This window comes from Onychostruthus taczanowskii, unplaced genomic scaffold, assembly GCF_017590055.1.
Source record: "Onychostruthus taczanowskii isolate IOZ18803 unplaced genomic scaffold, ASM1759005v1 scaffold229, whole genome shotgun sequence".
Taxonomy (NCBI): Eukaryota; Metazoa; Chordata; class Aves; order Passeriformes; family Passeridae; genus Onychostruthus; species Onychostruthus taczanowskii.
Window position 1 is genome coordinate 208384 of NW_024499562.1, and position 20847 is coordinate 229230.

Below are 20847 nucleotides of genomic sequence, written 5' to 3' on the forward strand. Positions count from 1 at the left end.
CTTGGAGAAGCTGAAGAATAAGAGAGAGGGGAAAAAAAAAAGTGTTGGGGTTTTTATTAGGTAGGAGGAAGCATATTTAGCAGCTTGAGATCTTGACTTTATTTTGACAGACAAGACCTCTGCTGAAGTCAGATTTCTAGGAGACAAGTTTAAATTCCCTCTAGTCTCTCCTGCCTCTTTGAATAGTTGAGAAACTCCAAAATGTCAGTTCATGAATAAGAAGTACAGAGGGATCTAAGATTCCTTATATCCCTGTGGAAGAAATTACTGACTTCAGTGAGAGACGCTGGCTGATTTGACAACCTTGGAAGGTGGTCCTCTTAATCTTGAGAACACTGGAAAATTCCTTCTTCTCTTAGAGCTGTTTTTCCTTGCTCCTGAAAAAAACATCATTCTGAGGCTTTAAAGTATATTGGATGGTGGTAAGCCACCACTAATACAAAGAAAAAAAAGGATATCAGTGAGAACTTCTTCAGCTACCATTTCTTCTAATTTCTAAAGGAAATAACAAATGTGTTTATTTGGCATTAGTCAGACTGTATGGAGTCAAACCTCCAGGGACTGACTGGTTTTTTTCCCAGACAGAATGTGTTACCACCAATGGTTATCCCAGTCTGCTGTAATCCACCAAATGGCTTCCTTCAGCTTCTGCAGGTTTTGAGGCAATCCTTGTGATGTGAGAGGTCAGTTTTGTGTCAGCCTTAGGAGCCACATAGGCATGTCTAAACCCCTTTTCCATCAATCCTTATGTCATAAAAAGAAAAAAAAAAAACACACACAAAAACAAAACAAAACAAAACAAAACAACAAACCCACAAAACCAAAAAACCCCAAACAAACAAACAAACAAACAAAAAAACCACAACAAAACCCCAGAAAACAAAAATAAAAACCCACCAAACAACAAAAAATACCCCACAACCCCACAAAAACCACCACCAAAAAACCCACAACCACAAAAAACAAAACAAAACAAAAATTTCAGGGGCAAGTGTGCTGAATCTGAGTGATGTGTTCGGTGGTGCTATTTCCATGTAGAGCTGTTCAGTCTTCTTGACATTTTCTGTTCCATCTGGAATCTTTAGATGTGAAATTATGCAAGAAGACCAAGATTTATTGTCTCTGGGTACGAAAAGATGGCAGAAAGGATCTATCAGCAGTGGGTGTAAAAAGCAGCCAAGAGTGCTAAGCCCAGCATGTGTCTGTCCAGCTTGTATGGGTGTTTATACTCATAAAACAAAATCAAACAAAAACCTGCCATGGGAATACAAAAGTTGCTCAGGGAAATGAGATATCACTTTGAAATTTGGTGGGAATTCAGAATCCACCATGGAAAATTCGAAGCTGTAATCAGTACATTTGGAATTGGAGATATGGTCTGCACAGAGAATGCAGATTTACCTTGCCTTATGTAAAAGATTTGAAATGTTTAATGAGTAAGCTCATGAAAATTCTGTAAGCGGGTGAATATTTGTGGAACCTAGAAGAGGTAAAAAAAAAGCTGATGGGAGGGGCAGGAAGACAACATAGTGATAAAATTGATTTTAAAAACAGATTAAATGAGTCCTGTGAGGCCACCTCACTTCTCCCTGGGCTCAAAGGGCTTGCTGATTGCCTGCATGCTTCTGTCTCTGGAATGCAGCAGCATTTTAACTTCCTTGGGTGGGAGGAAAGGCTGAGTGCCTGAAGGTGTGCCTGTACCTCTGTAATCTGAGAATGCCAGATACAACCCAGCAGCTTTGAGACTGTTTTCCTTAGTAGGCTCTTTGAGTCTTCAGAATGCTAATGACAGGGTTTATTAGAACAACAACCCCTGAAGGGGAAAGATAATGTTGTGTGGAGGCAGGACCCACATCCAGCGCCTCAGGGTTCATATGAAGGGCACTACTCCTGACATCTCTGACACCAAAACGAAGAAAGCTTTGCATTTCTCCATTAGAGGCAGTAACCTCTGTTCTGATATATTAGTGCAGCTGTCAAAGTCAGCCCGACTGAAATACTGTGCTGTTTCTGCTCAGGTACTGACAGTCTTCTTATCAGTGCTGGGTTTGCCCATTACTGGCTTTACTGGGCAGCCAAAGTGGGAAAACTTTCATCATGTAATGTGTGTTTTGAGCTATGGGAATTTTGAGTCCTTAATAACTTTTTTTGCAGGAAAGGAAGGAGTGGTGTGTAATGGGAGCAGGTCCAGTGGCAGAGGTATCTGTGAGTAGTGTAGGTCAGATATTACACTGGTAATTCCTTCCCTTTCTGGCAGCACAGTGCTGGCTGCTAGCATAGCTCCTCTGTAGGGATCTTCTTGTTTCATAACCTAAGGAAAACTCTCAGTAAATGGATACGCAGTAGCTAAGACTGCCTGCATATGAACTGTTCCTCTTAACTAATTTTTTTACAAAACAAACAATATGGGCATGTAAACTTTTCTTCTTTGTTAATTTAGCCATAAATTCAATCTTATAATAAGTGAAAGAACCTTTTATAACTTCAATTTTTGGGGATTGTCAGGATGCTTGACTTTGCCCAAAGGTTAAATGGGAATCCCTATGATAAAAAATACTCACATCTTACATTTAAGAGGCTTAATTTTCAACAGAAACAGGTAATGAATATCTTCTTATCTTTCACAAGAAAAATGCCTTAATTTTGTCTCATGCAAATTGTAACTCCACATGCTTCTTTTCCATGGTATTAGACCATTTTTCGTGTTGCATAACATCTACTACTTTGAGAAGTTACACAGGTGAGTTGATTAGCAAACCACACCACTTTTGAAGAAATTAAAGATTATATTTTTCCTCCTGAGTGAATTTAAGTTTGAGGCACTTTCTTTAAGCCTTTTCATGTCTAGGGAAAGTACTTTCTTAAGCATTGAGAACACCACTGTTCCTCAATTTTACCCGCCAGATTTTCCTGTTTGGTTCAAAAGTAGTGAAGTATAGTCCACTAAGGCTTTGTACTAATAAAAGATTTGCAGGAAATCATGTTTTTGTGGACAAATACTTATCATGGTCTCAGTAGGATAAAAACTTGTTTCGAAGTTTATGGAGTAGTATTTCGTTAATATTTCATCTTATAGGTAATCAAAGGAAGGATTTTGTTTGGAGTTTGAAAAATACTGAAGGGCATGGGAGGGCTGTTTGTATGGGATTTGACCTGCAAGCCTCCAGAAGTGTTTTAATGCGGCATCCTTATACTCCTACACCTAATGTGAATTCAGGGATTCTTTAAGTTGACTTACAGCATCACTGGTCATCCCTTTACTAGCTACCTCATCCCTTTCAATCTTTGTTATTTCCTTCTCCCTGCAGTATTAAATTTGTGAGACCACCATACTCTTTGTCCTTTGGTTTCTGTTCTGGTACCTGGACTCTTCTGGACTTGGAAATACCGTGAGAAGCAAGAAATTACTGGATATAGTATTACATGTTTTGCATTTGGTACATTTAAATGGCAGATTTGGAATTCCAGCCACTTATGACTGATCTCTGTTTCCATATGTTGCTTGGATTGTCTGATGTAACTGTGCAAAATTTCTTCCTCCTGGTTCTTGGAGAAGTGTGAGCTGTGTATAGTACTCATGCTTGAAAACAGTGTCTTCCTCTTGAAAAGTGTGTGCAGAAAGCATATGTATGAAGGAAACTGATTTGTAATTTAATTGATCATATCACATGCTTTCCAGCTTTTGCTTGGGATCATAATAAATATTTTCCTCCATAATTGTACTAGCTGAGTTAAAATTACTCCAAGTTCTGCATCCCAGTGTCTACTTAAAAAATATAACTGTGTTTATGTTAAAGGCAAAGTTATGAAGAATGAATGCGGATGATAATTGCTATAGGCATTTCCAGGAAGCTTCTAAATAATTGTAAGATCCATAACTCTGAAACTTTCTTGAAAGTATTTGTTTCAGTGATGCATAGAGTCTTTGGCAACAAAAGTCCATTCAAGTGCTTGTAGTCCAAATAAACATCCAGCTCTATGATGTCCCTAGTGGCTGGACTAATTTGTGCTGTTCTGTGATTGCCGTGCTATAATTCTGTGCTTTAGCTGTTCCCACAATGTCTTGGAAGTCAACAGTCAAGATCAGGTTTCCTGACAAACAGTTTGGTGTCTTCACATGTATGTCCAGTGATTCATTGTCTTGGGATGTTTGTAAACGGTGAGGTCTTGACATGCTTTTGGGGCAGATGGGAAGTGCTATCTTTCTACTAAAGAAAACACAGAATTATGTATACTTGGGGGATTCCTTTTACATGACTGTAAGAGGTCAAAGAACTTCATTTATCTGCTTGGAATAGTCAATTTTATTGAAATTCGGAGAGGAGTATAGTTTTCATGAGTCTTACAGACTTGGTTTCAGTGAAAAATTAAAATTTATTAACAGAAACAGAACCTTTGTCTTGCAATATTTCCTAGTTCCTTTTGCTGGATGCAGAAATATTTCAGACTCAAAATGGCTCAAATTTGGGTTCAACAATCTCTGCTGAAACCCACAGTCATCTAGATAAAACTCACCTAAACAGGCACGGTTATAGAAGCATCTCTGCGAGGGCTGACAGTAAAAGCTGCAAGCAGGAGGCACAGGTTTCAGGGCAGTGATAGGAGCCCGTGTTCTGCACGGTTGGGTATGGCTGCTGAGGAAGGTCAGAAGCACACAATGCCTGGTGAAGTCTGCAAGTGCACATTGGTCAAGCTGTGTTGTTCTTTGAGCATATTGCCTGTTGTGGTCCCTGCATGCCATCTCCTTTCAGTGCAGATTAAAGGCCTGGGTCTTGTTTACTCTCCAGTAGAGTGCATGGCTGAGCTGGTCCACACAACAGCTTCTTAGTTTCTCTTTGAGCTTGAACACAGAAGAATAAAGATTCATGACTCCCCACCCTCTGCCTGAGTAAGCTGACCTCTTGGAGGCATCTCTTCACCTAGTGGTGTGAGGATAATGCAGGGCTATGTACAGAAAGAGAAGAGCAGGCTTTCTGATAGGACAGAGCCCAGGGCCTTTCATTTGGGGAGCATTCAAGTGTGTTACGCTAAAATAGAAAACAGGTGAAATAGGCCTGCACCCTGTCACATGAATTGCCATCTAAGTTTCCCTTGCAGCAATAGATGCTTCATCTTAAACCTTGGGGAGTGACTCTTTCTTGTGTTTCTTACAGTTTTTTGGGGTTTTTTTTACCAATCTGATCTCCCATACACCACTGAGTGTTTTTTGTGGTGGTCCCCAGTAGTGACTCAAAAGTTCTGACTCTAGAGAGGCTCCTGATGGGGTCCTGTACCTCAAATCCTCACCCTTCTGCCACTTTTTAAATTTTGCATCTCATTCAGTTGAACCTGTAGATCCTCTGGGCCACAAACAAGCTCTGTCTCAGGAAGAGCATATGACCCACCTTTTGGATAGTGAATATTGCATCACTCAACCCTTTATGTTCCTAGTCTGAGTGGCTCCTGATTGATCATGTGTTGTGAACAATATAATATCCCATGGCTCTTTGTATTTGTATGCATCTCTTTTATACATATTTATTCAATTGGTCTGTTCTCTTTTGCACAATATTAGCCCATCACTTTTCTCTCACATGCAGACATTGTTGCCTTGGCAACAAAGAGCAAGGGCACTCAGTGAAAGTATGTACAGATAACTGTGATAAAAAATATATTCTTATCACTGCATTAAATTAAATTAAAAATAAAGAGCCCAGCTATAGAAAATCACTCAAGCAGGTTGACTGATTGAAATGGGATTCATTCATGTGCTACAGTGATTTCCTACATTCTACTCTAAATCACTGCTCTGTGCAAGGATGACTGAAGATTGATGGAGCAGTAGTATGTTTAATGGTGTGGCATCAGCAGCTATTCAGTAGCTCACTCACACATGAAATCCATGTAACTGTCAGCTCTTAAACTGGCTTGAGGAAAATTATTTTAAGACAATACATTGCTTTACAGATTGCTTGTCTTTATGTCTTGTCCCTTTCCTCCTGAAAGATTGGGATTAGGAAATATGAGTTCAGAGACTTGGCACTGCTTTTCACTTCTGAAGATGAGATTTGGCTCATGCATCATTGCCTGCATGAGATGAATGCCTCATCTGAACTTGGAATATACACTGCCCCTATCCTTGTCAGTTGAGAGGCATTTCTCTACAAGTCCAAGTTGTCCTACCTCCCTGTCACTTGAAAGGAATGGATCACCCTTTGGAAGCACCCCTTCCTCTGCTGTGTGGAGACAGAGAAGGAGGAATGAATCCCCCTCCCCTTCCCTTTGCACATACCTCTCCTCTGTGTTCAAGGTGAGAGATGGAAACTAGGTCTGGCATCTTATATACCTAGTGTTTGTTTTACATTAGCTAATTTTACTCAATTACAGTCATTCTTGTTCCCTGGTCTTTTTTGCTGACATGATGGAATTCTTGCTTAGGTGGACCTGGAGCTGAGCCACTGGGAAACATCAGATACCATCAGTATTAGTTTAGGTCACCATAATGGTGCATAAGCTTTGCTCCTTCTGAAGACAAAATTTAATCTGAGGAGGTGAGGCAAAATCCAATTACTCTGTGAGAAAATATGGTACCCAGTGGGTGTGCATTGCAGTGTTCAGTTAAAAGGTTTCATTTGAGCTAGATTGGTTTATGCTCTTAGGCTCTGGGGGAAAGTCCATCTTGTGCTCAAATGGTACCATCCAACTCATGCCTTAAGCTGGTACATAATAAGCAGTTTGCCGTTGTGGTGTGAGAAACTGGAATTTTGGCACTCCAATTCATTCAACCTCTTTTGGAATGAAAAGTCATGAATCCCTTCTGTTTAGTCTGCTGATATTCTCAGCACTGTCAGAATTCTGTTTATAACTTCTTGCTTTCCCTGGCTACTGGAATAATTCTGCTGGTTCTATTGTCATGTATTTATGAACAGTATTATCAGAAAACAGTTCTTCTGGAGTTACTTTGCTGTAACTTTGCTATCAGTTTTAGCACTGTGTGCATCTACAGAAGCAAGGAATCACTCCAATGAGTAATTTGCTGAAGGCTAATTTTAATTTATGTAGGCTGTTAAATGAAGAAATGTTTAATGAAAGCTGGACCTATGAGGAAGTGTGCAAGGCCTTTGTTCTCTCTTTGTTCTCTCTTTCTTCTGCTTCTCAGCAGCCTGGTCTGATGACAGGTTAGAGTGATGGTGGAAGATATTCTGTGAGCAGAGCATAGAGTCAGGAAAGCTCCTGCAGTCTTTGAGTAGTCATTTATTCACTATGATGCCAAAATACAATCTTACCAGCCACAACAGCTGCCTGAGAATGGAGAAGAGATGTAAATCACAGAATTAGGGCAGAACTGTCTAAGTCCTTCTAAAACTAAGTCCTTTCATCAGCATGGCTGAGGTCAAGCTTCTGGCCCCAGTGGCATATAATGAAGAAGGCGATCGGTTTGATGATCTAAGTCATTGGGTTTCAGAGTGGAGAGTCTTAAAATGTAGCCAGATTCTGACCTTTGCATCACCACCAGTGGTAGACTCACTGCTGCTCTTGAACAAGGGTGTCCAAACTTCACCTCTTATTCCCTCAAGTAATCCACAATGGCCTGATAATCACAGAGCCAGTTAGGTTGAAAAAGACACCTAAGATGATAAAGTCCAGCCTTTGACCAATCACCACCATGCCAACTATACCATGGCTCTAAGTGACACATTCAGTCTTTTTTTAAACACTTCCAAGGGATGGTGACTCCACCACCTCCGTGGGCAGCCCATTATGCAACAACCTGTGGGACCAGAGTAATTGCAATCACATCTGCATTTTAGAAAGGCAGACTGTAGTAATTGGAGTGACCTTGGGAAAGTTCAGCAATCACTCATTAGAGATCCCATGTTTCTGGTGCATGTTGATGGAGAGTGATAAAGCCTTGCCTGCCTTGAGTGTGGCACATCTCCTGTGATGAGGAAGGACTTTGTTATTCTTCTCCCTCTTTCCATGTGGTTGGTGAGTTCTGATGTCATTTTTCTTTTAACTGCAGGTCACTTCATGGGCAACAACACAGTGATTGATGTTTTAAGGAGAGAAGGGTACGAGGTAGAGCACACTCCAGCTGGACAAGCCATCAACAAGTAATGCATGCTTTTACCTAGCTGAGCAGCCATTGGCAGGGTGGGTTTGTAAACAATTATGAAACAGGAAGGGTAGATAGAATTACAGCTAAGAGACAGCTAGGCTTTTTCTCTCCTTCCCAGCAGTTTGCTTTTCTCTTCTATGAGCTAGTTTGGAAAGGGGATTTTATTTGGTTTTGTTTCAGTTTGTTGTTGTTGTTTGGGGTTTTTTTTGTTTCATTTGTTTTTTGGCTTTTATTGTTGGGTTGGGGCTCTTTGGTTTGTTGTTGGTTTTGTGGTGGTTTTTTTTGTGGGTTTGGGGTTTTTTCGGTCTTTTTTTTTTTTTGGTTTGTTGGGGTTTTTTGTATTTTTTTTTGTCTTGTTTTGTTGTTCTTATTGTTGTTAATAAAATTTCCATCCTTGTGCATTTTTAACTGTTAAGTGAACAGCCACAGAATATGCATGCTTGCTTCATCAGATTTGGATGCTGTCTCGTATCACACAGGTTCCCAGGTTTCTCTTTCCTCTCTTTTATAGGTTTGACGGCCCTGCCTTTTAATAATCCCTTTCTTTTATACTGCTATTTTTTATTCTTTCTGTTTACTCTCTTCCAGCCTGGAATCTCATTGCCCAGAGTCTTTGCAAGCTGTCTCTATGACTGATTGCTCTCATGTCCCCTGTTTTCTTCTGCATTTTTAAGCTAGGGTACTTGTTGTTCTGGTTCATCCTGCAGCTGTCCTTTGGGATATACCCTTCCTTCTTCTTTTTATCTCTCACTGGATGCTTTTATCCACCTCCATGGTTTCAGTAACTAGAGAATGCCAGATAATCTCCTCCTCCACTCTCTACCGAGAATTACTTGTGCTTTGACTCACCTCTTCCTGGAATTATTGCCACCAGCTTAGGGTCTGCAATCTTTGCTTTCCCCTTCTCCAAACTCTTACCAGAGATGTAGCTGTCAGATATACTCACTCTTCACTCCTAAAAAACCACAAAGGAGAAAACTGGAAATTGGTCTCAATTATGGTACTGTTTCCCTTTTATCTTCTGTGCTGGGCATAGTGTCCCTTTTTACATCTCTCCCCCACATTTCTGATGTGGGACTCTCAGGCAGGACTACTGCCTTTTGATAGGATTTGTGCAGAGGGCACAGTTGAGTCTTGGTCTGTGTCAAGGGCTCTACAGGTGTGGTGCAAATTAGTAACAGCTGTTTTTCTCATACTCTGATTGCTTCATCTTTCTCTTTATACCACCTTAGCTGTTGTCTGAAAACATGATACTGAAATTCTGGCAGGTCATGTTTCTGCAATGATTCTTGATATGGACATACATCATTAACTCTACATGCACTGAAAAAAATTGATTCAAGACGTAGCCCATGATTATATGAATGCCAGCCCCTAACCCTCTTTCTGCCAGTGGGCACATGGTCTGACAACAAGAAGCATCTGTGCTTAAGCACAAAACTTCATGATTCTGTGACATTGGAGTTGTGCTAGAAAATCCAGTGTATCAGTGTTTACAAGCGTGATAAAAACTAACAAACAAAAAAAGACCTCAAACCCAAACCAGCCTACACTGATATTTTCATGCTGTCTTTTCATTCTTAGCTTAGGTATTCCTAAAACAGCTTCAGCAGCTTCTTAAAGCTTAAAGAAAGATAACTTATATAGCTTATATACTTGAGAATAAACAAGATCTGATACTGCACTGTAAAGATGTAAGGGCAGACAGCTGAATAAAGAAGGGATAGATTTTCACCTATCAGGAAGGTGGGTATCAAGGTTACTTGGAGTAGCTGGGCACTCAGTTCCATAACCACATCATGGGAGTTCATTGTGCAGCCTCTTGTGCCTTTGAAAGCCCTCAGTCTGGCATCAGTTGCATCTTAAACCTCTTATTAGGACTATTAGACAGAACTTCTTCCCTGGAGTCTTAATATTAAACCTGAGCAACAAGATGGCACTTTGCTGTTAGCATTTCTGTATAACTTGGAAACAGATTTAAAAATATTAAATGCATTTTAAGAAAAATGTGGTTCAAAGGAAAAGAGCATTTAAGGTGAGGGAAAGGACCTGTGGCAAGAGATATTCAGACTCCTAGGGCTTGGAAGGAAGATTTCACTTGATTGTTATCCTGGGCTTGTTCTAGGAGCAAATAGAGAGCAGCCTGTGACAGTAAACCCAGCGTTGATCATGTGAACGTAGAGCTGTATCCAGCTATTGTGGCATGTAGTGCTGCATGCAGTCCAGTTGGTACCTGTGGACTATCTCACTGTTCATGATTGAGATAGGATAAAAAAGCAAGTGGTTGAACTGAGACAGAGAGTTTAAATGACTGCTCTGGTGTCAGACACAGTAGGGATATTAATTGAGAGGTTCTAAAATACAAGGAGGAGGAAGGCTGCAGCCATCTTCTTTCCCTCCTACATGACATTTCCCTGTAGCAGCACAGTCTGCTGCTTCCTGTGCTCTGGCTAAACAAAAAGTTCCTTGTGAGATATGTTGTAGATTTCTGGGTGTAGGAACCAATAAGGATGAAGGATAGTCATGCTCTTTTTCCTGTAGCAGGCAGGGCTGCCTGAGGGGTGCTTTCCATCTGCAGAGCAAATGGGGTGGATGCCTCTAGTTGGAGACAGAAAGGTTCCTCCTCCCTGGTGTCTCCCAGGCAGGGAAGGCAAAAGAGGTGCTCCAAGCAGGCAGTATTGCAAAGGATCGTTTATAAATAGTACCACAAGTTCAGTCAAGCTCCTGTTGACTCACTTTGGTCTTTAACTGTTGCTCCTGATTTTAGAATGTAGTTATATTTTGTAAAATATTCAACACAATCGCAGCCATAATTAAGGTGCTTGCTGACTGTCCCTTAGCTGCTGTGATGGGAAATTGGCCTGAGGGGAAGAAGGATGGGCTTTTGAATCTGTGTGCCTTTTCCAGTGGTCTCTAAAATAATTGCCTGCAGGAGGCGTTGCAAAGGAGGTTTGGTATATGGAAGTGTCTGACACTGCATCTGACAGAATAAATGTCTGACCATGCAGGATGCAGGTCGTCTTCTACCTGTAGCAGTGCTGAGCTCCAGCATGGTGGGGCCATTGGTTCAGAAGGGAAGGCTGTAGGCAGCATCGTACTCTAATCTACAGGGGCAGGAGGCTGCCCACTCTGTGACTTGGTTAAGGAATGAAAACAGTGAAGAGAATGGTGGAAAAGGGAGTCATGGGCAAAAGACCTTGAAACAGAATAAATCAGATTGCTGGAGAGAGCTAATGAGAGATCATCACTCTGCAAGGTGGAGTAAAGAGTGGATGATGTGAAGCAGCTGATGAGGAGAGCTAAAGGGTGATGACAGTTCAGGGGCGATAAAGTGTGACAGTGTGTGACACCACAATGATTTTGAATGAGATTGATTACCAAGGTCCATTCTGCAATAGACTCTCTCATATAAACTTCAACATGTGATCACTCTGATTTTCCTTGCAGCGAAGACAAATTATCTTTGTTTTACATCTACTCTCTATGTTCTAGTCCCCAACTTCATTTCCCCTTCTCCAGGAACTAGAAACTATTTGCTATCCAATAAGTGTGCATACAGTCATGGGCTAGCTTGAAATCTGCACCCATGCTGAAATATTTCTCCTTCCAGACCACCTCCTTTTCATGTCATTGGAAGCTGAAAAAGGAACACAGCTCTGGGGAAGTTTCATTGATTAAAGGCAGATTTCTACTCAGTGGTCTGTGGTTTTGTTACTTTCCTGAATTTCAGCCCAAGCCAGTCTGCACTTTCATTACAGAAGACTGTTGCATTTCTTCTCTTTATGAAGTAGCCATAAAGATCAGTTAGATATTCCTGCTAGGTTCTGTGTGTACACAGAGTGGTTTGAGTTTGTGGTTTTGTCCAAGATGCTCATAAACAAGTAACAAGGGAAAATTGTTCCAAACAATGAGAAATGTGGGCCAGCAAAGCCATGAGTGAATATGACACTGCAGACTGCCTGCCTTAGAGTATAGATGAGATGTTGTTTGCTCTAAAAATAAAGAAACAGCTTCAGTAATCAGGGTGAAGCTGATTGTTGTTTTTTTTTTTTTTAATTTATCATCTTTGTAGGAAGCTGAGTAGTCATAGCCCTGAGAGCTTTTTCTGGGAGCTCAGCTTGGGGTTTCCAAGATTTGCCTTGTAAGACAGTCTGTACATGCCCATAGTCTCAGTGACGTATCTCTCTGGAGCTCTTTGAAATTCCTAATAATGCTACCAGCCTAATACAGGATCTGGGCAGCTGGAAGGCTAAGGCCTGACTCCCACTCCCTTGGTACTTGCTATATAAATGTGTGCAAAGCTCAGCTCTGTTTATGAGAGAGATGCAATTTCTCAGTTTCTTCCACTTCATATGGACCTCCATATTTGTCCATAAAACCCACTAAGACAACCATTTCATGCTCCTTGGTGTGCTTTACCTGAGTGGCAAAACAGCATTACACCCTTTTGCATTCAACCCTAGAAGCCAATGCCACAATGGTGGTGAGCTCTGGTCTCTTATGAGTCAGGCACGTCCTCTGACGTGATGTTTTGTAAAGGCTGTGAATCCACTGCTTTGTGCTATCTGCCTTCATCAAGAAGAAAATGAGAAGAGGGTGAACTTGGTGGTGCCAAAACTAATCTGCTTTCGGTTGATGCAGACTGGATGGCCCAAAGGATTCCTTAATCATAGAATCATAGACTGTTAAGGGATTGGAAAGGACTTCAAAGATCATCTATTCCTATTCCCCCTGCCATGGGCAGGGGCACCTCCCACTAGACAGCTTGCTCAAGGTCTTATGCAACCTGGGTTTGAAAAGTGCCAGGGTTGGGGCACCACAACCTCCCTGGGCAACATCTTCCAGTATTTCACCACCCTCATAGTAAAGAATTTCTTCTCAATACCTGGCCTAAATGCATTCCTTCAGTTTGTGTCTGTTACTCCTGTCACTACAATTCCTGACAAAGAGTCCCTCTCCAGCTTCCCAGCTGGACCCTTCAGACACTGGGAAGTTGCCATGAGGTCTCTACTCAACCTTCTGTTCTCCAGGATGAACAGATCCAGCTTCCTCAGTCTGTCTTGACAGGGGAGGTGCTCCAGCCCTCTTACCAGTGTTGTGGCTTCCTCTGGACTTGCTCCAACAGTTCCATGTCCTTCTTATGCTGAGGACCCCACAGCTGGATGCCGGGTGAGAGTGGGCTCTCACCAGAGCAGAAGAGAGGGGCAGAATCCCCTTCCTCGCCCTGCTGCCCACGCTGCTCTGGATTCAGCCCAGGATCCCATTGCCTTTCTGGGCTGTGGGTGCTCATGGCTGGTCATGTTAAGGTTTTCATCAACCATCACCCAAAATTCCTTCTCCTCAGGGCTGCTGCTGTAAGTTCTCCACTCAACCTCTAGCTGTGTCTGGGATTGCCACAACCCAGGTACAGGACCCTGCACTTTCCCGTGTTGAGCTCCATGGACTTTGCACAGACCTACCTCTCTATCCTCTCCAGGCCTTTCTGGGTGATATCACTTCCCTCCAGCGTGTTAGCTGCTCCGCAGAGCTTTGTGTTGGTGCCAAACTTTCTGAGGGTGCCCTTGATCCCACTGTACATGCCACTGACAAAGATCTTGAACAGCCGTGACCCCGGAGGGAGACCACTCGTCACTGCTTTTCATGTGGACAAGGAGCTGTTGACCACAATTGTTTGTGTGTGGCCTTCCAGCCAGTTCTTTATCCACCAGGCATCAAATCCATCAAATCTATGTCTATCTAGTTTGGAGACAAGGATATCATGTGGGACAGTGTCAAACACTTTGCCTAAGTCCAGGCAGATGATGGCAGCTGCTCTGCCACATCCATCAATGCTGCAGCCCTGTCACAGAAGGTAATCAAATTTAACAGGCATTGTTTGCCCTTGGTAAAATCTGCTCAGGACAATCTGCTCCATGATCTTGCCTCACACAAAAGGTGAGACTTTTACTTTCTTCTTTTTAAAAATGAGGGTTACATTTCCCTTTTTCCAGGTGTTGGGAATTTTACCTGAGTGCCACAAGTTTTCAAAAATTATTAATAGTGGCTTAGCAATTTATCTGCCAGCTTCCTTAGAACCCACAGATGAATCTCATGAGGTCCCATGCACTTGTGCACATTCAGGCTCTTTAGATGGTCTCAAGCTCTATTCTCTCCTGCATTGTGCTTAGGGCCTTCATACTCCCATTTGCCGTTCCTGACTTGGCAGCTTGGCTGGAACACTTGCCATTGAACATTGAGATATAGAGGTCATTGAGAACCTCAACTATCTCTGGATCCAGCAGGCAACCAGGTTACTGGTAATGGTATGCTAAGCCTTTCCCTTCAGAGGCAGTAATTTTCAAGATGTGTTTCTGTAGCCATGGTCGTAGTCTGTGGGCTAGCTTGTTTCTTACTTTCTACACCAGTGAGGTGCTGATCCAGACCTGGTTTCATCAGCTGGTGTGCTTTAGTTGTTTTGTTTGCCTCTTCCCTTTGTCCCCCAAGTTAGTTTGCTCTGGGCAGGAATGTTGAAAGGAATAATCTGGTCTGTGTTCTGCAGCACATCAGACTAGAGGAGTGTGGTTTGACTCTGACTTAGAAGTTATTCTGATTTTGTCTCTTTCTAGATATGCAAGCTTATTACCAAGAGCTACTCCACCCTTATCCAGACTGCATTCTTTCCTCTGACACAGACTGCCTCTTTTCCAAAGATCTCTTTTTACTAAAGAGCACTATTTTGATGATAAAATCAATGTTGACTTAACAAAGAGGGAGCAGGAATAGACAGCAGAGAAATGAGCATCCAGGGAGAAACTTCTATTTTATATGTATGTGCCTTGATACAGGATTTTGCCTCAAAGCCCTTTTAAATGTTAACTGTGTTCTCTCTTTCTTCCAGCCGAAAATCTCCCAAAACCTTGTTAGCCTTTTCATCATCACACAGTCCCTATGTCATGTCCCATGAGCTCCCAGTGCACCCCCAGAAGGAGGAGGAAGAGGAGGAGGAAGAGTTCCTGCCTCACCTGCTATTCCCTGACAGCATTGATGTGCTCATGAAAGTAGACAGGAAGTACAAAAAGAAGAAGAAAAAGCAGCAGAAGAAGCAAAAACTGCGACAATTTAATGACCTCTGGGTTCGCCTTGAAGAAAGGTAGCTAATGGCTGGGTAGGGGGAGGATGGCTTGTCAAACTGGACTTTAACTTAGATTAATACAGACCCTCAATCTTCTGCAGGAGTAGATATATCCTGTGGAGAGGATCTCACCTTCTCCACTGCTGTGATTCTTTCTGAAGCATTTGCACAAGGTTTCTTGTGCTTTTAGTGGCAAAAAAAAAAAAAGCTTTCATTTTTTTTCTTTGCATAGTTAGATTTGTGGAAAACTAGGCATAAAACAAATGGAAGTCTTGTCTAGATCATTCTGCATGTGGGTTTGGGGGATTGTGGGCTTATGGCAGTCCTCTCTTCCATAGAAGGCTGGGTCCAGTGGTAGATGGTACAGATCAAAGCCTCGGACCATTAACCAAAAGCTGCTGTGTATGAGGAAACTATCAACCCTGGCATGTGCTCTCCTTGCACTTGGGCAATAGTCAGGCAGCGTTTTCAGTCTCTGTATTATTTCAGTCTGAAAAAGCATGACAGCCTAATGGATGGCAGAGTTTATATTAAAAAATTAGTGTGTTGTGGGGTAGATGTTCACAAGCATCCCTTACTTTTCATCCAGAAAAGCTTGCTTACTTACCAGAACTATAGCAACCCAGAAAAAAAATTTGAAAAGCCAATTTCTCTCATTACCTATAATAGGGCCTGTGACTGAATGTATACCTTAATGTTTCCCTCCTGTAGGTAACACACATGCCCAAATTTGCTTTCTTTTGGACTTTGTGTGTCTGTATCTGTGCCGTACTCAGCTTGAGGGCATTAAATTTTTGTGATACCATAAACAACCAGACAGGTGGGGGTAATGGAAAAAAGTCTGACAGTTCTTGAAATGAAGCCTGTACATTATTTGGGTTTTTTTCCTCTCTGAAGAATACTTCTTCCTGCTCCCCAGGTTACTGAGTATAGCACAGTTCTCCTAGCCTTTCCTATCACATCCCTGGATCCTAATTGTACCACTGCTATGATTGATACGTGGCTCAGGCTGGCGGCAAGTGACTGCAGCAGCTGTTCTCTTTGAGGCATTCAGCTATTGTCAGATCTTTTAGACCACATTCCCTTCTTTGCTCCTCCCTTCAGCCTTAGTATTAAGTATTTGGGAGACAGATGCTCATGTAACATGTCCTCGGACAAACCCACATACAGTCCAAAACTCACCAATATAACAAATCCTATACTGATCACACTTGATTTTGGCTCTTAATGTGCCATTTACTTTCTGTTAATGTCGTTGATACTAACTGATTGTGAATGGATTTTTGGGGTTTCTGTTGATAGTCTGTTTAGCTGAAATGCTAAGGAATGTCTGTCTTAATCTGCCGCCGTGCTTCCACAGTGCTGTGTTCAGTGTTTCACATGCAGTTGCTCCTGCAAAGCTCAGGGAAGTCAGTGGTCAGTGACTCTTAAGACACCTGTGCACTTGCAGTATCAAGCCTTCAGAAGAAGAGGGAAGGTGGGAAGATGTGCTACCATGACCAGATTGAAGGCACATTAGGGCTGCGTACTAGATTTGAAGTACTGAAGTAGTGAGGTAAAAGCAAAACAAATTATGGCAGCCTAGGAAACTACTGCATAAATATGAGAACAGGAAATGCTGCTTTTCTTGTCTTCTTTTTATGTTTCCTTTCTTCCCCTACTATTTAAGCTGTCCTTTAAGCTTTGCGCTAGAAGCTTACCCCGGTGCTAGGTGACGAACGCTTTGTAGGGGCGACTCCTTAGCAGCAGAGAGGAGCTTAAACGTCTGGAGATGGAGATGTTGCATGGCAGTGCTGGGAAAGACGAAGGATGCCTGAGAGATAGTGCCGAGGGAGGGCAGCTGTCCCTCAGGCAGGAGCCCCACCCGTGCGCTGGGTTTCTGTAAGTCCTGCTGTCTGTCTGCCGGGCTCTGCCGCAGCGCCCGTGCCGCTCTGGGCTGGGCTGGGCTGGGCTGGGCTGGGCTGGGCTGGGCTGGGCTGGGCTGGGCTGGGCTGGCAGCCCCACCTCGCGGCGCATCCCTTCCCAGGGAAATCCAGCGCCTCTGCGCTCCCCCTCGCCTCTGCAGGGCACATCTGACTGGGAGTCTCACGCTCTAAACATTCCTCAGGGTGTGCAGACACAGGTAAAGCTGTCGGGTTTCTTACGAATGGGCCATTCACAGCTTTCAGGTTTACAAATGGGCTTGATGACCTTAAAGGTCTTTTCCAACCTACATAATTCTATGATTCCTCCTGTGAGCCTGAAAATGTGAAAGGTGCAGCTCAAGTGCTTTAGTAGTGTTGTAGTGGGCTTGTCAGAATGGCTTTGTTTCATGCTCCTGTATGCATCAGCTGCTGGCTGTATTTCCTTGATGTGCTGCCAGCTGGCTTCTCTCCAGCTATTGTTCAGATCTTCTGGGGAGCCCTTTGGGTAAGGAAGAGTAAAGTGTTTTTAAAATGGATAGTAGTTGCCTTTAATTTCCCACTAAGCATCTTTGCTTAGTGGACTGAAATTAGACAAGAATGGTGCACAGCACGTGGGGATTGGGTGCAGAAGAAATTACTTGATTTTTGTATTTGCCAGGTGGTCTTGCTTTTAGTTTTGGTTTTAGATTTGTCTTCAGGTTCTACACAACACCATGTGGTCCGGGGGGGGGTATGTCAGTCGCATAGCTGTGGTGTCAAGCATTGCTTTCAGTCCATTGCCAAAGAGAGGAACAGCCTGTGTAGTATCTGACCCTTCTGACTCTTGACCTACTGTGGTGTGTGATCTCCCCCAGTTCAGGTAATTTGGTGTTAGGAGCCTGGAGCATACAAATTTCTCTCCTCCATCATGGGTTGCCCTTATGGGAGTTCAGCTTATGTATGCTGTAATCCAGTTCTTGTTCATCACGATGTCAGAGAACTCTCTACCACTGGGAGATACTCTGAAATGTGGCGGTCCAGGATGTGTTTCTGGAAACCATTTTTCCTCTGCTAGAAGTATGTCACGTAAATCTTTGTAATTCCTGACCTGTGGGAGAGATCATACAGTATGGAAACAAGGTGGGTCCATATGAATTGCAGTGCATGAAGCATGGCTGAGGAAGATGTATTCAGAAAACAGGAGTGCGTCACTCCAGCTGTGCTCAGCAAGTGCTCCTGCAGTGACACTCCTCTGCAACAACACTTGTTTTATTCTTATCTATTTCCTGCTTAGCTGACAGAGGTTAGGAATATGGTCATCTTACCCACTTCTGTGGGAGCAATGAGGAGGCTGGATAGACTTGAGACAGGGCCAGGATTTTGGTGCTGTCATCACCCTCCTCTGTCTCTTCACTGTTCCCCATCAAGTCTACTTCACAGTTTGGCTGGGTAGCACCTCATCCTTGTGGGCTGGTGTGGGAGCTGTCCAGATGCGTGAGGAAGGGACAAAACAGAACTCTGCCATTTAGGAGGCACAGACTTTTGGCCACTGTGTAACTTGTACAAGAGACCATTCACACGCACCCAGAAAACTGAGAGTGGGTCACAGCGGCTGACCACCTCCTGCTATGTGTTTGTTGGGCAGCTGTGGGCTGGGTCAGGACTGATGTTCTTCTCTTGCCTTGCAGTGCTACTGATCCTCCTCCACGGATCCGCATCATTAATGGCTACATCACGGTCGAGCCCCAGCCCTGGGGCCATGGACGGTCCAGCCACACTCGCGCAGACACCAGCAGTGCTCACCAGATTTCCCATTCTCTCTTCCTTCCACTACTGACTTTGACTTTGTGTAAGATAATGCTTCATTGAAACACAGGAGGACCCAAGCTACAAGACTCTTGCCTTAAAAATCAAAAAAGAAACTTATGCAAAAAAGAAATTTATGCAAAAAAGAAATAGTAGACAATGAGTGGGACACCTATTCTTTGGGGTGTTCTTAAACTGCCTCCTTTTCCTGAGTCTGGATCATTAACTCTATTAACTGGTTTGACCTTCCCAATAGAGGAGAAGATATTTTAATGAAAGTGTTATTTATCCTTCTTTTGCAGAAGAATGATTTCATGTTATCCCATAATACTTTGGGGAGATTATAATGCCGCTATAACATAGCTGTTTTTTAGCTGTTTGAGCCCAATTAAAGTACTTTCCACCTTCAGTGCTTTGTAAAAGGATTTACATACTACTGACTTGTCTCTAAGAACAGAATATTTTGATCATATGAGCACAGCTGGGAAAGAGAGTTGGTACTTTATGTCTCTACTGGTAATGCTTTTAATTCTTGCTTGCTAGGGCTCCAGATTACATATAAAGGTTCATGGCAACACCTACAGTAGAACAAACCTGTGAACACTTGTGAACAGAATGTGTCTGCTGTCTGTTTGGTGCTATTTAAGATGGGTACCCCTCAAGCTCTAGTGGCCAGGAAAGTCTCATAAGTGCAAACTAATGTACATTTAAGAACAAAACAATTCTGTGGGAACTTAACAAATCATAATGTTGGAGTCTCTCAAAATAAGTTCTCAAGAGGTGATTTTCACAATTAAGACTAAATTCTAGAAAATACTTTCAAGTTTTCTACTAAGTTCATTGCTCAGACCTTCCAAATTGTTTTAAGTCTCTGCTTAATTGTTTGCTGTCTCTGTGGAGTAGATGTGTTGTTGAGTATTGAATGTAAAGAAGCTTGGAAGTGGTGATGAATTTTCTGTATTTGTATAGGACATTCTCTTGTGATCACACTTAACTCAATTTGTGAGCAATATTTCACCCCCATCTGTTAGCAGGGTTTCATTGCCTGGGAAGATTTCTTAAGTTTCACCCATGGGTGAACTTAGAGCCACTGTGTGGAGCTTAGTGACTTGGAAAGATAGTAATCATCTACCCCAGTGAGACAACAAACCTTCAGGTTTCCTTTCGCTATGCCTTTACACATACTTCACTGCTTTTTCCATTGACTGTAAAAAGTAGTTCTTTTTCGTAGCTTTCTATAGAATGTCAGAGGAGGAACAACAAAGGTTCCAGCTTTCCTAACAGGCTTTTCTTCCCTTGATCTCAAATTTCAGTTCATTTCCAGAAAGGCTGAACCTGAACATAGCCTCTGTTTGCTGAGGAAAGCAGAGAAAGGAGAGGCTAAGTGTCACAGTGAGCAGCAGCGTTGTGAGGAATTAAATATATCTGGGCTGGAGTAGAAGACAGCACCACCTCATTGTGCATTCCTTCTTACACATAGTAGTGGAAGACTTGGAGTACCTGAATGCATTCTGTCTTCCTTAGCTTTCACAGCAGCCAGGCTGATGATGTATTCTCCCCCGTCTCTCTGTCCCTCTGGTTGGTCTTTCACTGGTCATAGACCTGCTGGGACTGGACCTTATTTTCCTTGACCTGAATGTGACCTGAAGGGAGCAGATTGTATGAAATGTAGGTTACTTTAAAAATGCACTGCAGGACAAACTGGGCAGATAGGATCATAGAATGGTTTGGTTTGGTTTGGTTTGGTTTGGTTTGGTTTGGTTTGGTTTGGTTTGGAAGGGACCTTAGAAGTTCATCTCCTTCCTGTGGCACAGGTCCAAAGAGCCCTGCAAGCACTGTGAGAAAGTGGTTGAAGCAGAGTTTTCATTTCTTTTCTCCATTACAAGGCTGCTGTGTAAAACAGCCCCAGGCTGCCTTTTCTCTTTGCTTTCTCCTCCATGGTGGCTCCT

The 20847-nt window shown here is 42.7% G+C and overlaps 1 protein-coding gene across 1 annotated transcript in view; it reads left to right on the top strand.

Moving 5' to 3' along the window:
• Positions 1 to 18941, top strand: part of LOC121336283 (metalloprotease TIKI1-like) — a gene marked incomplete at its 3' end in the record, with an annotated part of 122324 nt that extends 103383 nt beyond the window's left edge. Inside the window, exons 10-12 of the mRNA XM_041405284.1 lie at positions 8003 to 8093; positions 14976 to 15227; positions 18781 to 18941. Of these exons, the coding sequence (XP_041261218.1) occupies positions 8003 to 8093; positions 14976 to 15227; positions 18781 to 18941 (504 nt within the window). The remainder of the gene's footprint in view (positions 1 to 8002; positions 8094 to 14975; positions 15228 to 18780) is intronic.
• Between the last annotated feature and the right edge of the window lie 1906 nt (positions 18942 to 20847).